The sequence below is a fragment of the Ipomoea triloba genome, chromosome 11 (genome assembly GCF_003576645.1).
Source record: "Ipomoea triloba cultivar NCNSP0323 chromosome 11, ASM357664v1".
NCBI classification, from domain to species: domain Eukaryota; kingdom Viridiplantae; phylum Streptophyta; class Magnoliopsida; order Solanales; family Convolvulaceae; genus Ipomoea; species Ipomoea triloba.
The window spans coordinates 21,316,761-21,332,194 of NC_044926.1; the positions used below are offsets into that span (position 1 = coordinate 21,316,761).

The 15,434-nt window shown below is 34.3% G+C and overlaps 1 protein-coding gene and 1 pseudogene across 2 annotated transcripts; both read right to left on the minus strand.

Moving 5' to 3' along the window:
• Positions 1-427: 427 nt before the first annotated feature.
• On the minus strand, positions 428-3,291 carry LOC115996089 (annotated as a pseudogene).
• Positions 3,292-6,250: 2,959 nt separating this feature from the next.
• Positions 6,251-14,124, minus strand: LOC115996608 (testis-expressed protein 2-like). 2 transcript variants are annotated; one of them, XM_031235923.1, is made up of 7 exons: positions 13,820-14,124; positions 12,116-12,332; positions 9,929-10,538; positions 8,984-9,347; positions 8,441-8,535; positions 7,582-7,776; positions 6,251-7,167 (listed from the first exon to the last, which is right to left on the minus strand). In XM_031235923.1, the coding sequence occupies exons 1-7, from the start codon at positions 14,004-14,006 to the stop codon at positions 6,571-6,573; spliced, it is 2,265 nt and encodes a 754-aa protein (XP_031091783.1). In that variant the 5' UTR covers positions 14,007-14,124; the 3' UTR covers positions 6,251-6,570. The 2 variants fall into 2 exon arrangements, with proteins under 2 accessions (XP_031091783.1, XP_031091781.1); XM_031235921.1 differs by having other exon boundaries at positions 12,116-12,351; positions 13,824-14,122.
• Positions 14,125-15,434: the final 1,310 nt, after the last annotated feature.

Here is a 15,434-nt window from a genome sequence, read left to right on the forward strand (position 1 = left end):
GTAATTCTGTGTATTTTATTGAGTATTTATGTGTATTCTGTTATACAATTCTGTAGAGTAGTAATTTCAATACCATATCTCATGAAACAGGAATGCTAATACTTAGGGTAGTGATTCTGTGTATTCTAATGAGCGTTTATGTGTACTAGTATTTCACCCGTGCGATGCACGGAATGTGAAGTATAAAAATAAATGTTATAATTAAATGAGCTATCGATATTTCGTTGTCTTCAATGTTATATAATTATAATGATTTGTTTTTGTATATAAGGATGCTAACAAAGTACTGAATAATTGAATTGCTATAGTAGAATTCCAATATACGATTATATTAGGAATAATTTTGTTCGGAGAAATAAAAAATTTGAACAATATAGTTCGAAAGTAGAATGTTAAATTGGTTTTAAAGAGTTCATATAAATCTAAATTACAAATTATTGAAAACTTCTTTGTAAACAACATTAGTTGTTTTCTTACAACAACTTTCTAACTCACTACAAAGTAAAATCTTGAGCCCAGTTGGATTACTAACTCTTGAAGCAGCAACATACAATTGACCATGCACAAACACCGGTTTCTTTAATAACAGACCCACATGAGATAGTGTTTGACCTTGACTCTTGTTAATGGTCATAGCATATGAAAGCATCAAAGGAAATTGTCTTCTACTAAACTTAAATGACAATCTTGGATCTGAAGGCGTCATACTCAACCTAGGGACCAACACCCTTGTACCAGAATGACTACCTGACATTATCTTAGCTTCAATTACATGTTTAGAAAGTCTTGTTACAACCAGTCTAGTGCCATTACATAAGCCGAGAGAGTGATCAATGTTTCTTAACAACATCACCGGTGAACCAACCTTCAATGTCAAAGAATGGTTTGGTATACCTGATGCCTTAAGGCCATTAAGAAACTCAAGTGTGTGAACATCTACAAGAACACCAATACCATTATCCGTTCTACATACAGAATCACAACTAAGATATGTTCGACTCTCAGCTTCGTGCATGCTACTCATGTAATCATTAACAGCGTTCACAACATCCAATGTTAGTGCCAAAATTGCCCTACTCTCAAGAAAACTGTTATCACATGAACCATTTTGGAACATGGGAAATATACTTTCAACAATAGTGGCAATTGGGTCGCCATTTGATGACAACAACATCTCATTTGGAATCACAACCTCTGGACAATCTTCGTTAGATGCTCCTGCTGTACCATCCCCAATAGAAGCTATCCACTTTGCAAATTGTTCTACTTGTTGTTTTTCTTCTGCATTTTCCATATTTTCCAAACGTAGATTTTTTGTCAACCTTAGAACCGTACAACTTTCCCATAAGTACGATGAATTGATTGTTGAAGAAACAATATCTTGCCTAGAGCCCTTCGGTATAACTGGTAAAATCTGCCTAAAATTACCACCAAGTACTACTGTCTTACCACCAAACGTATATCTCTCACTTGCAGGATTGGTGAAACGAAGCAAGTCTCGCATAGTTCTGTCTAGTGCCTCAAAGCAGTGTTTGTGCATCATTGGAGCTTCATCCCAAATGATTAACTTTGCCTTTGAAATCAACTCAGCAAGGTCGCTACCGGATTTAATATTGCAGGTGGAGTCCTCATTAATGTTAATTGGTATAGCAAACCTTGAGTGTGCCGTCCTGCCACCTGGCAACAATAGTGAAACAATTCCACTTGAAGCTACATTGATAACAATTTCACCTTGAGATTGCAATGTGGCAGATAGGGTCTTCCATAAGAATGTTTTCCCTGTTCCTCCATAGCCATAAACAAAAAACAATCCACCTTTGTTAGATGACACGTCTCCATTATTATATCATAAACACCACGTTGCTCTTCAGTGAGTTGGCTAACAAACCTATCACTGTCATCTGCAAGAACTGCACGATCATATGACAGCTCTTCAAACAAAAAACGATTTCCATTTAGCCTTGTAGAAGCAGCTCGTGGTGTGGGCATGGGAGGAAAGTCTTTTAATGATTTGTTGTATACTTGCAACAATTTTTCTAACTCTATTAGAGTTAAATTCTCTTTCTCCTCATTTGTTAAAACTAAATCTGTAATGATATAGCAATAATTAATATATTTAAATTATTATTTATGAATGAAAGAGATGTACTTAAAATAAATACTTATTGAACGCTTACCTGGAATTGATAAGAATATGCGTTGATTGTATTGCACATCTTCAGACAGGTAATCCAACACCTCCTTCCAAACAATTTCAGGCCTATTAAAAGAATTTGATGTCAACAATGTCACAAAAAGTTTTCTCATAGAATGAGCAGATGACCAATCACTTGCTTCTTTAATGGCATCAATATATTCCTTATCATCATCCAATAGACCATGCGCATAACATGCATCTCTAAATGAAGTATATTGTATACCATTAAAAAACCGAATTTCCTCAAAACTTGTAGGCCCGCGAACTATGTTTAGAAGGCATCTCAAGTAGTACAACTCTCCCGTACCCGGTGGTACATAGAAAATACGACCTATGACAAAACCTTTCTTTCTTGGACTCCATTCTCGAATATCCTTTTTCCAAACAAATTTAGTTGGCATCTCAATATAAGTCAATAACTTAGCCTCGGGAAACCTTTTGTTTGCTTCAAACCAACCATTAAACATACTTTGACCAATTGTCTCCCTCATCAATACGTTGTCAACCGGGTCGTCATCTTCAAAAATTATTGTTTGGCAGTCTGGTAGGTGAAAGCTCAATCTCTCCACCGCTGGAGTTCTAAACTATACCTCAAAGCTAAATAGACGCCAAGTAGCCTCACAAGCTGATATGTACCTACAGTCGTAGTACATGTTAATCTCATCGATGACTTCATTCCCATTACTGTTAGAGGTACTTTTATAGAACTCAGTTGTGACCCTGTCATTCCCTTTATTAACATATTTGAATAAATATTTGATTGATCTTGATTGATTACATCATTCCACATTCATATGAGCCCTATATTTAAGCAGCAAATACCTATTGTGTGGCACAACAAATCTATTGTCCAATTGAATACCACTTTTCATAACAAACCTACCATCATCTCTCCGTCTATATATTGGGTAACCATCTTCATCAAAAGTCGATGAGTCAACAAACTTTTTTGGGAAATGCTTCAAACACCTTCCATTCACCATACACGGAGATTGCTTTCTTACATTTCCACAAGGACCATGGACCATAAATTCTTCAACACATTTGTAGTACTCTTCATCAACTTCTTTATCTGGTATTTCTGCTGCGATCATTTTGTCAATAAAATTGCACCCTGCATTGCGATCATTGTTTGCTAAGAATAGTAGAATGTGAGTATGCGGTAGACCACGCTTTTGGAACTCAATAGTGTAAATGACTACAAAAAAATGTAAATATTAGTAATTTTAAAAAATAAATTTAAATTACGAATTTTATATATAGTTGCAGTACTTCACCTGCTCTAACTGTACCAACACATTGTTCTCGTCCAAAACTTTTTTAATATCAGAGACAACTTCAACATGAATGCTATCTTTGTCATTGTTCTTCCTACAATTAACAATTAAAATTATTTTATTTAAAATAACTAAAAGAATAAAATATAACTATTCTCAAAAAAATAAATAAACAAAAAAATAACTAAAAGTAGTAACTTTAAATGACATTATTTACATTTGTAGTAAATAAAAAATTACATACCTTACAAAACAAATACGGTTATTAATTTCATTATCTGTGTCGTGTATGTACAATTGAGCAAATTTTGGTTGACTACCCTCGGTTGGTAACAAACTACCAATTGAGTGAAAATTTTGTCCGTTGATGCGAAAAATTGGCGGGGCACCGCCGCAATTAATCGAGTGGTCAATCTTACCACACATAGACGTGAAACTAAACATACTATTGTATGACCTAATGTTTTTTAAGAAACACGTCCTCTTCTCTCCGTGCTCAAAGAACAAATCATACAACTGTTTCGGTGGGGTGGACATCTGCGGAAGGTTAATTTTCCCATGTGCGCAACAAACTGAATATTTTGGCAATGATTTCAATCTAGACTGACTAAGACGCTCAATATACCAAAATGTTGCCGAACAATGTTCACAACTATATGAAGGGTCGCCACAATCATTAGATTGAACTGCAATACCGTTTGAAAAGAATAAGTCGTAAGTTAAGATACACTGAAACACAAAAATATTAATTTATATTAAACGAAATTTGATAACATCAATAAATTACCAGATTGAACTTCACTCTCCATAACTTCATCAAAATCTTGACTTAAATCTTGACAAATTACAACTTGTGGATCCGATTCTTGAGTAATATTTGACCGAGAAATGCCCAAGCAGTATGATTGGCTACGCTCGCTCCCGTTATGTGTAATTCTGTGTATTTTATTGAGTGTTTATGTGTATTCTGTTATACAGTTCTGTAGATTAGTAATTTCAATACCATATCTCATGAAACAGGAATGCTAATACTTAGGGTAGTGATTCTGTGTATTCTAATGAGCGTTTATGTGTATTATAGTATATAATTCTATGTATTATTGGTTTCCAATAACGCAATAACATTAAGTATAAAAAATTAAATCATTAATGTACAGAAGTATGTAAAAGAATACACATATCATTCAATAGAATACACACAATCAATAGCCTAAGTATTAGCATTACTATTTCATGAGGTATATATGGTACTCGAAATCAATAATGTACAGAATTATATACCAGAATACACATAATCATATACCAGAATACACAACATTTATGAATAGAATACGCAGAATTATTAGTCTAAGTATTATCTCTGCTGTTTATGAGGTATGGTATTGGAAATCAATAATGTACAGAATTACATACTAGAAATCTAGAATACATAGAATCAATGAAAATGATGCACAAAATATAAGCCTAAGTATTATCTCTTATGTTCCATGAGGTATGGTATTGGAAATTGATAAGCCGTGAATTAACATATAAATATGCTTTAATTGTACTAACTTTTAAGTGAATTTTATGAGTTCGTGCAAGAACGAAGTATATTTCAGGTGTTTATGGCGCAATGATTGAAAACCGGGACCTAGCCATGATGAAGCGTAAAATGAAGGCGAATCGGGATGCATTCAAGACAAAATGGTGCAAGAATGAATGGCCAAAATCATAAAAAAGTTCAACGGAGCAACGGAACAAGGATTTAAGTCAGAAATCAATAATGTTCAGAATTACATACTAGAATACACAGAATCAATGACTAGAATACATAGAATGTCACAACAGAATGCACAGAATATCATCACAAAATACACAGAACTCATCTTATAAGTTAAGGTCGAACGGGAAACGAAAAAGCCATTAATTAAAAGAACCAAAACGACGTCGTTTTGGATCGGAGTGCATAATGCATTGTGCACCCTGGTCCACGATATAAATTGCCTAAATTTTCTATAATAAATATTATAATTTCTTTCGTAAGAAACATTTCACATATAAGTATCACAATTTCAATTATAAATATTACATATTTATCATTAGTAACAATTCTTTTACTCTAAATAATATTACAATGTCACATATAAATATTACAATATCTATTATAAATAATACTCCCTCTGTCCCATTTTACCTGTCCTATTTACTATTCATTGGTCAAACCAACTCTTTCTTCTTTGCTTATTTTCTTTAGTAATTTTTTTTATTATTTTTAAATTTAATTTTTTGTGTTTAATAGTACTTTTAATGTAGTTTCTAAATATATTAATTTTATATATTAATGCTAAACTTAATAATATGAAAAATTGGATTAAAAATTACTTCAGTCATGCCTTGTTAAACGAATCAGACAACCATTTTGGGACGGAGGTAGTAGTATATTTATTTTAAATTGGTATTATTCTGTAATAAGTATTATGATTTTTATCATAAGTAACAAACAATTATCCTAGATTAGGCTCATTTCACATATCTTAATTTGTGAGACTATCTCAAGTGTGACTCAACTATTAAATATGTATCAATCTACAGCTTAACAAAAAAATAAACCAAACACAAAATGACATAGCAAATTGCAATCTAACAAACTAAATTGTAATCATTATCTTTATCTTTTTATTTGACCAAATAAACTCTACCCTTCAAGTATTTTGTTTGATCCTTAACCCTTTAATCAGTATATAGATGATACAAAAATTAACTGGTATACACAAACAATCACCACACAATAAGAGAGTACCAAACAGATAGTAAAATTTATTCCATGAAAGTCATGGATTTAGCACGCACTATGGCACTGTCTATACATTTTTCTTTCTACACAGTTTTCTTTTGATTCCTACCTAAATCTGAAGCATCATATACAGCAAGGCACTTAGTATGGGAAATTCTTGAAATCTTTAAATTTCAAATCTTAGGAGATTCACATCACTCAATTAATCGATCGATCAAATATCAGATATGCAGGCAGGCATTGTTGCTCCATTTACAATAACAAATGATACAAACAAATTTGGCTTAGCTTCTATGTTGACTTCTTGCTTGTTTGGCTACTCATTGTTGTCCTTTCATTCTTTCAACAATGTTTCTTCCCTTCTCTTCAATATTTCGCTTTTTCTCTTCAAACTTCTCTGACATTTTCTTGCTCAAAGAAATCATCTTTGCTCTAGTACCCTGTCTTCTAGGTCTTCCATCGTCCTCTTCAGAAATACGGCTCTGTTCCTCTGCCAGTTCAACTTGTCTAGATTTCGTGTAATATTCTGCAGAATCTGTGCTTTTCCGTTGATTTACTTCCGCCTGTTCTTCAGAATGCAACAACGGGACCTGCAATTCTTTCATAGAACTACTATACTTCACTGTTGGCTTATCAACAACAGGTGAGGGTGAGCGTGTGTTCGATGAATCATTTGGTTTTTTCAAAGATAATTCCACCTTTTTTTGCCCTTCGCAACTCTCTGAATAACTGCTGCCAATTTCCTTATTAGCTTCATCTGAGCGTTTCACTTCCCAGTTCTCAGTGTTCGGCGCTTCTTGATTGGTCCATAAGAAAGGTGCAAATTTACGCGGGATCCAGTCCTCCTTTTCAGCTAACATCCATGATAGGCATACACTTTCACAATTTGGAATAACCAAAGTTTCACGAATAGCTACCTACATCAGTGATAACATTATATTATTTCGCCAAAAGTGAAACTTCAAAGAGAACAATCCATCCAGTATAATCTTATTTTAAACGTTAAGCAACAGAAAAAGAATACAACTCTTTCTAGCAAGGTCGTCTAGGATGAGATGAGAAACCACTTGGTTTATTAGCCATTTTAGCCATCTGACTAGTCAATAACTTCCAAAACGGCACTGCCTAAATGTTTGTTGAGACGCTCTCTCCTATAGATACAATCATATCATTATTTTGACACAGTGCTATGGAGTTTAATAACCATTTCAGAATTTCCAATTATATATCATTTCAATGTTATCTCAGAGCTTTTAAAATTTTCATACAAGATCTTGATCTCTTAACTACAGAGGATAATTTATACACAAAAATAAAATGAGGTCTTATACCTTAAGCCGACTGATTAGGAATAAGGCTATATGTCCACTTGCAATCCTATGCTCTCCAACAAAAGGTTCAAATTGAAAATCAAGGTCTGGCATAGATGTGAAGCCAAACCATATTTGATCTGAAGGTGGTGGCTTTATGAATACGCGCATTATTCCGCGGAGAGATGCAACTCTCATCCCCAAGGTAAGTGGAACCTTCAACATTAAATGATTAAGCAGTTAGTGTACCAGAACTACCAGGAGCCATGTTTAGAAACTGGAAAATAAAGCAACCGTCCAAATGCAATGGTAAAGATTATTATTATAAACATTACACATGAACATACACATACACAAACTAAGACTCAAGCTTTTGCAACCAAAAAGTACACAGTTGGACACAAATCTGTATTCAGAGTCATTGAAGCTGATGATTCCCATTATCCAAGAAATAGTGATTCAATGGGTTGAACTCTGACCCAATAAAAAATTAAATAAATTAAAATTAAAAACCAAAAATGTGGAAGAAAAAAAACCCACTTTGACCAATTAACTCTGAATGATTACAGTTTTTAGTAGATTTCTACAGAATGCTACAATTGGTCAATAGGGACTTCGTTTGCTTTCTCAAGCAAGATATACGAGACTGTGTGACAGATGGACCATTCACAATAACTCAGCTTGATAATAAAAACCATCTTGAAGTCTGTCTCATACATTCTTGAAAGTATAAATGATATTTTGGATTTATCCAAACTGCCCAATAATGAATCGTCAAAATAACAATAAAATATAGGGATGTTCATAACATTTTTAATCTATCCGATATTGTACAAGAGAATATCATATATCAGAATGAATAAAAAACGTTCCTGCTAACCTGTGAGACCTGTTTGGCAATTGAATGTATGATAGATTTCCATCTAGATTGTTGAGGTACTGCACCAGTCACATTTCTGGAGTGTTTTATTGCATCTGAAAGTTAACATGATTGGAACATCTCAGTTCACTTTCAACTACAACTAAATGGCTAAGTGAGAAATGATATCTAAACAGAAGAAAAATGCATCAGATAAGTAACAAAAAGACTACTGCCAAATTAAATTTAGTATTTCAGCAATGAAAAATAAAGTTTCATGCTTTTTTCTAAAAGTGGCTGTTTTACTGCACCAGTCACATTTCTGGAGTGTTTTATTGCATCTGAAAATTTACATGATTGAAACATCTCAGTTCACTTTCAACTACAACTAACTGGCTAAGTGAGAAATGATATCTAAACAGAAGAAAAATGCATCAGATAAGTAACAAAAATACTACTGCCAAATTAATGTTAGTATTTCAGCAATGAAAAAAAAAGTGTCAAGCTTTTTTCTAAAAGTGGCTGTTTCAGTGCTTGAGAAAGAGAAAATGTCATGTTACCTACCCCCTTTGACATCTCCTTCATCTCTATGATCACAGGAGTCAGAGGTCTCTTCAGAGTATTTCAAGTTTTCTCTGAACTGTTCAATGCCCTCTAACATATCAGCTTTTACGTCATCCAAAGAACTTGATTCTTCTATGCCTGGGCCTCCTTCCTGTAACTCAAGATCCTGAACTTCAAGCCTGGTTTCGATTTCAAAGATTGCACCACCAGAATACTCAATTTCAATTTCCATCATCCAAATCTCAGTCATGTCGGAAGGAAGAACCTTCATTGCATGAATAAATGGTGGGAGATTACCAAGATCAACAGTGGTGCATATCACCTCACCTATGTATGTGGGGGTTCGCATATTGGATAATGTTCTCTATGGAAAAGATTACATTAAGGTGTTATGGTAGTAGTTTCAATTGATCCAACCCAAAAATAAAAATAAAATAAAATAAAATAAAATAAAAGAGGGATGTTCTTGAACTCCAAGAGAAGAGCTTCAAAACAATGTTCGATTGCAACATACCACAATGTAGAATTGTAGAGTTTGACAAACAAATAACAATTCAGAACGAGCAACATATGTGCAATTGTGTAAAAAGGTCATACACTTGGTCCAGAGTGCAAAGCTCCCACAACATGCAAGGTCCATGAAAAGACTGAAGGATGTACAGAACATTACCTCTGCTGTTATTTAGTGACGTAAAAATTTCTTAAGCTTTATATATATATATATATATATATATATATATGTATGTATGTATGTATGTATGTATGTAGAGAGACAGACAGAGAGAAACATTCATGTTTCCTTTTCTGAGTTTGATAAGTAGGAAGCATTCATTCCTAATATTACAAATATGAAAGAATATTCATTGATTGAGAAGCAACAGCCAGATGTATAACAAAGAAAGCCTCTAGCATAGTTATGTAAAGAATAGCAATTACCTAACATACCTGAATCCGAGCTTGCAAGGAAGTTCTCATCTCCTCATTTTGTTTAGCATCAAAGAACAACCTTGATATTAACAGATTCCAACATAGAGTTCCTTCATCAGAAGCTCTATCATCTGAATCTACATCAGAAATTACAGGGACATGATTTCTGCTTGCAGACGCATTCAATGTTGCCAGTGATGAAGGGACAATAATTTCCTCAGTGGAACAATCAATAGATTTTTCTGTTGGAGCTTCACGACTTGACAAGTTTGCCTTATTTTCAATGCTACTCTTAGAAGATTTCTTGGAAAGTTTCCGCAGAAAATTTCGAACCTTTGATGAAGAACCATCAAGCTTATTTGACTTATCTATGGGCTCAGTACTTATATGTGAACATGGTTTCATAAATGAAGGATACACTGCATTTAGTGAGATCAGGTAACTCTGGAATTCTGTGTTCAATTTGTTGACCCACTTTAATTTCTCTTCATCCTCACTGGAAGCAAGATATAGAGCTTTACACCAAGATTCCTTCTCCCAAGATGTCTCAAGATATATGTACATTGTTTTACTTCCTTGGTATACTATCGATGATTTTCTTTCTACTTTTATTGGGTACCTTTTTGCCCTGTATCATCACAGATAAGAGAAATGGAAGTAAAACAGTTGGCAGGTTTGATTTGTTCAAAAAGCCATAGTATAAAACCTTCAAGTACAAAATTCAGAAAATTGCGTGATCAGTGCAATGCATCATAAGTGTAAAAAAAAATATAAATAACAAACACCTTTGTACTTTTGCTTCCTTAAGACATCGATTATAATAATGATCAGACTTCTCTGAGATAACATAGTCCATTTAACTTGTTTGGGGTTCAATATATTGGGCACCTCCAACTTTTGAAGAAAAATATCAAAGTGGCCTCATTGCTCAAGGGTACAATGGAAATTTGCCAATATTCCCCATCTATACTGATTTTGAACCACAATGCTTTTTTATTAGATTTCCCACATCACATGTTTGTCAAGAAGAAGAAGAAGAAAAGGTAGAAAGAATGATAACATTTGAAACAAAATTCTCCCTCTTTTCATTTATAGGTTTTCTCAAAAGTCCTAATTAATAATATGAATTCATATGATTTAGGTTTGAATATATGTTAACCCCTCCAACAACATTTTGTGGGAATCTCTAACCACATTGGCATAACAAAGTTGATCATTTGATTTGAAACCTTGCATAAAAAGTGCTTGTATCAGTTGGGAATTATGTCAGGTGATCTATAAAAGAAACAATTAGGAAGCCTAGTTTCTGGTTTCACAAACTTGGTAGCACATGATATATTAGCTCGTATACATTTTTGTCAAATAGATATCTGCTATACCAGGCAATCCTTTAATATAATGTCCTAGTATAAGAGTGATCCTATAGTTGTGTCAAAGCTATGTTCTGCTGACACAAATTGGATGTGAAATGTAGGTTCTAATGAGGCATGTGGTTCAATCCTTTCATTCCCTAGAATTGTAATGATTCCTATTCCAATGTTTGCTTACTAATTTTTAGTACTACGAAATCAGAAAAAAAAAAAAAAAAAAAAAAAAAACTTCCATCGCTTTTGGTCATTCCTCCCCTCCAACCCATCTTTCATTTCCATTTCTGGGAAAATGTTTTTTTTTTTTACTTTCTTCAATCTCCCTATTCTCTTCTCTTGACTCATTTCCACCTTTGTCCTTTGCTGTCCTAGTGACCTTTATATATATATATATATATATATATATATATATATATATATATATCTTGACCAGGCAGTATTCCAACCGCCTAGCAGTTGTCTTCCTTTCTAGCACTACTCAGTGACAACATTGGTAATTCAAATGCCAGCAATTTTTTCTACTAATAGAAAATGAAAAATTGAAAATTTTGGAAAACTAGAAATGGAAAATAGAAAGCAAAGAACTGTTTTACAGGCCCTTAAGTTTCCATCTTCTAGTATAATTCTTGTAAATGGGTTTTTCCAAGTTGCCTTCCAGGAACCCAAACAACTAAAAGCTTAAAAGAAGCAGAACCTTATCATTTTCCAGATTTAAGATGTCTAGTTAAGAGATAAAGCAATTCACATACAATTTAAGTAAAAAGGACCTACTTAACAGTAGTATAGATATTAGCAGAGTGAATTCCTGTGATGCTGTGTATAGTAAATTCTGAGTTACCATTTTCTCGAGGACAAGTCTGATGCAGATACAGCTGCTATTGTACAACCCTTAAGTTCAATTTCTGTGTGAGAAGCATCTGATTCTGTTAAAATGAGAAAATGATCCCTCAATTTTGCATATTTCTTTATAGGTGTAACCTCCAAGATCTCTTTTTTTCCCTTTTGCTGTCTCAAAGCTTTGTCCAAAGGAGAAGCTCTTGGGATTTTTTCTGCATCTAGAACCCAGACAAAGCCCTAAAAGACAGTAGATGAAACTGTAGGCAACCATCAACATGAGAATAAAGCTACTTGAATAAAAATATGTTATAAACCAAATTATTTTTGCTGATGATTGCATATAATACATTCTTAAGTGCTCATGTATTAATTATATGAAATGCCTATGCAAATTCAATGGCAGTAAAAAGGAATCTCTCCATCAAGAAAAAATAGTTTTGAGTACACCATCCCCTGAGTCATTGTTTGGTTCCTTCAATTAGGGATTTAGGGCAATGCCCCCAATCTCTTGTTTGGTTTCTTTTAAAGAGCCTGGAATTAGGTGTGGCCCCACACACCTAATCCCAGTGGTAGTATTATAACAGAGAGGGGGAGGGGCGAGATTGAACAATTAATCTTTGGAATAAACTTAGTATGGAGGTGAAAGTAAATACCAGTATAGTAAATTGAAGACGGCCCAACAAGTCCAACTGACGATGGGACCTCTCAACAAGTTATCAATGTTTGCATCAATGCTTAGGCGGTTAGTGATTAGAAATTGAAACCACATACACATTGGAGAACAGGATACCACCAAAATGAGAAGTACAGGAAACATACATGAAAGTCAAGAAATTAACAAAAATTAAAATGTTTATATCAAGAACCACTGCCCACGTCTATGACATACTTTTCAACACTACCCCATACTTTTATAATATTTCTATACGTGAAGGGATTGTATAAAAAAGGTACCCGGGGTTGGGTAACACCCATGATTATAATGAGCAGAACATACACCTATCTAGGAAATCAATCAGGCAGTAAAGAAAACACGGAATCAGGGTAGATATGTACGTATAATATACATATATTTCTCATGTCAATTACTCCATACAGGAAAGGAATATTAGTTCATTTTCTCCCCTTCCTACTCTTCTTCTACATTTATTTCACAAGGAGAAGGCACTACTAGGAGACATCCCTTGTATCCAAGAGTAATACGTTTCTCAAATCTCAATGTTCCTTTGGGAACCTTCAAAAAATCTTTTGTTCCTTTCTTTCCAGACTGACCAGACAAAGCAAGGAAGACTCTATTCTCTACTTATTTTTCCTTTTCCTATGAAGCTGCCACCATTTAAGAAGTTCCATAATAGATTCTAGGCTGCAGCAAGACCAAATGAATACCCCCTAGAGGAAAAATGAAAGCAGTCATAGTCTTAATGTGCATAAAAAGATTATTTAGCCTCTAAACAAGATATACAAGAAGTAGTTAATGAGCACTCCCAATATTAATTTCATCAAAATCCCAAATTTTGGAAACAAACGCCTATTCCACTCCTTAACAATTTTTTAGGGTTTCGGCACGTCTAATTTCCATTCTTTGAGTACAAACAAGAACACCAACCCGAAATTACCTCAGAATAATTTCAAATTGCACTAAACTTCGCAAAGAAAACGTCCCATAAAGTTAAAGAATCGAAGAGAAAAGAGCAAGGAAAGTGACCAGCCTGCTTTCTGCGGGAAGAGGGATCAATATTTCCCGGACTTGATTGCTCTCTGACGATCTTGGATCTTGCTACTTCTCGAGCTAACTTCCGATTCAACCATCGTATCAAAATGACGGCTCCCAGGGCTTCCGCTCCGACGACCGTCAGCGCCCCAAGAAGAAACACTATCACCGACACCCACATCTCCACGCCTTTTCCCGCCTCGATAGCGTCAGGATTTATGGTAAACCATTTCGAAATTTTCCATACAGAAAAAGAATTTGATCGGTAAATGAGATTTCAGGCCGGCTTTTATTTCGCAGAAGAAAGTAACTACCGGTAACTGTATTTTGTACTGTGAACAATAAACCCCGAGGAATTAACTGAAATAGGCAATTCTCTTCTTTTTTTTTCTTTTTCTTTTTTTTAAAAATACATTAAGTTTCTAATTTACACCCGAACTAAACTCGCATAACTCCTACCCGAAAATTGCTAAATGGGATAAGTCACGAGTTGCTAGTTAGTCCCTAGGTCCACTGCTTTCTACACTCTATGCACAATGGATCTAATGAAATGATGATGTCTCAAATGAATATCATAATCAAGTTGCAAGTCCAAATGGATAGCCTTTAAGCTCAAGGTCACAGGGTGGGGAACCAAGGATCACAAGCTTCAAGTTCTAATGGCAAGCTTCCCACTAGCACTAAGGGCTCGTTTGGTTCGCGGAAAAGGGAAGTGGAAGTGAAATTCCGTAGAAGAGTAGTTACCAGAAAGATAAATTATGTTGTTTGGTTGGTGAAAAATAAGTTACTAGGAAGATATATTCTGTTGTTTGGTTGGTTTTAGAATGATAAGGAATAATGTGTATAAAGACCCAAATGCCCCTATTGTGGCTTTGTGCGAAACACTCGAAGGGAAACTAAGTGTAGCTGTGTGCAAGACACTTGGTCGATGTATGAGTATTGCTTTGTGCAAGATACTCGGAACTGAGTGTAGCTTTGTGCGAGACACTCGGGATTGAGTGTAGTTGTGTGTGAGACACCAGGAGTTGTAGAAGTGCTAGAATGGCATTTGTCACTATTGTATCTAGGTGATTGAAGATAGTGAAATCTCTCTTTGGAGTGAAAGGAGAATAGTGGATAAGGAGGATTACACCACCTCTGAACTACTATAAATCTCTCTGTCCATTTATTTTACTTGCTTATATTTGATTTGTGCATACTTATTTGGATCATCTCGTACATAATTTATATTGTCATCTTGAACATCTTAGTATCTAGGATTTCGTGTCATCACATGTGCATGCAAGGTATAATTCATACTTGACTCATCCTATTAGTATTTGCTCAAATATTTCGTAACTCTCTATTCACTGCTTAGAATTATTCATCTAGGTTTGATATTCCCACGTCTGCATGTGAACAAAATTTTTACATACTTATTATTTTAGCTATTTCAAGAGTTTCCAACGTATTTCATGTGAAAGAACTCTTCATTTTTACGTGGTTTTAGCTATAGCACTTTACTATATTTATTTTTTGCTGCGAACACTAAGTTGGTTATTTGTTTATCTTATTACTTAGAGTTGAAGTTACCAAAGTGTTATAAAGTTTTAAATTGTCATAAAAGTCT

Bases quoted from the DNA above. Each gene is read 5' to 3' on its own strand.
- LOC115996608 (XM_031235921.1), bottom strand. From the start codon at position 14,006: ATGTGGGTGTCGGTGATAGTGTTTCTTCTTGGGGCGCTGACGGTCGTC. The intron at 8,536-8,983 runs GTAGGTAACATG...GTTAACTTTCAG, and splicing joins TGAAGGAGATGTCAAAGGGG to ATGCAATAAAACACTCCAGA. The intron at 7,777-8,440 runs GTTAGCAGGAAC...TTAATGTTGAAG, and splicing joins TTGCCAAACAGGTCTCACAG to GTTCCACTTACCTTGGGGAT.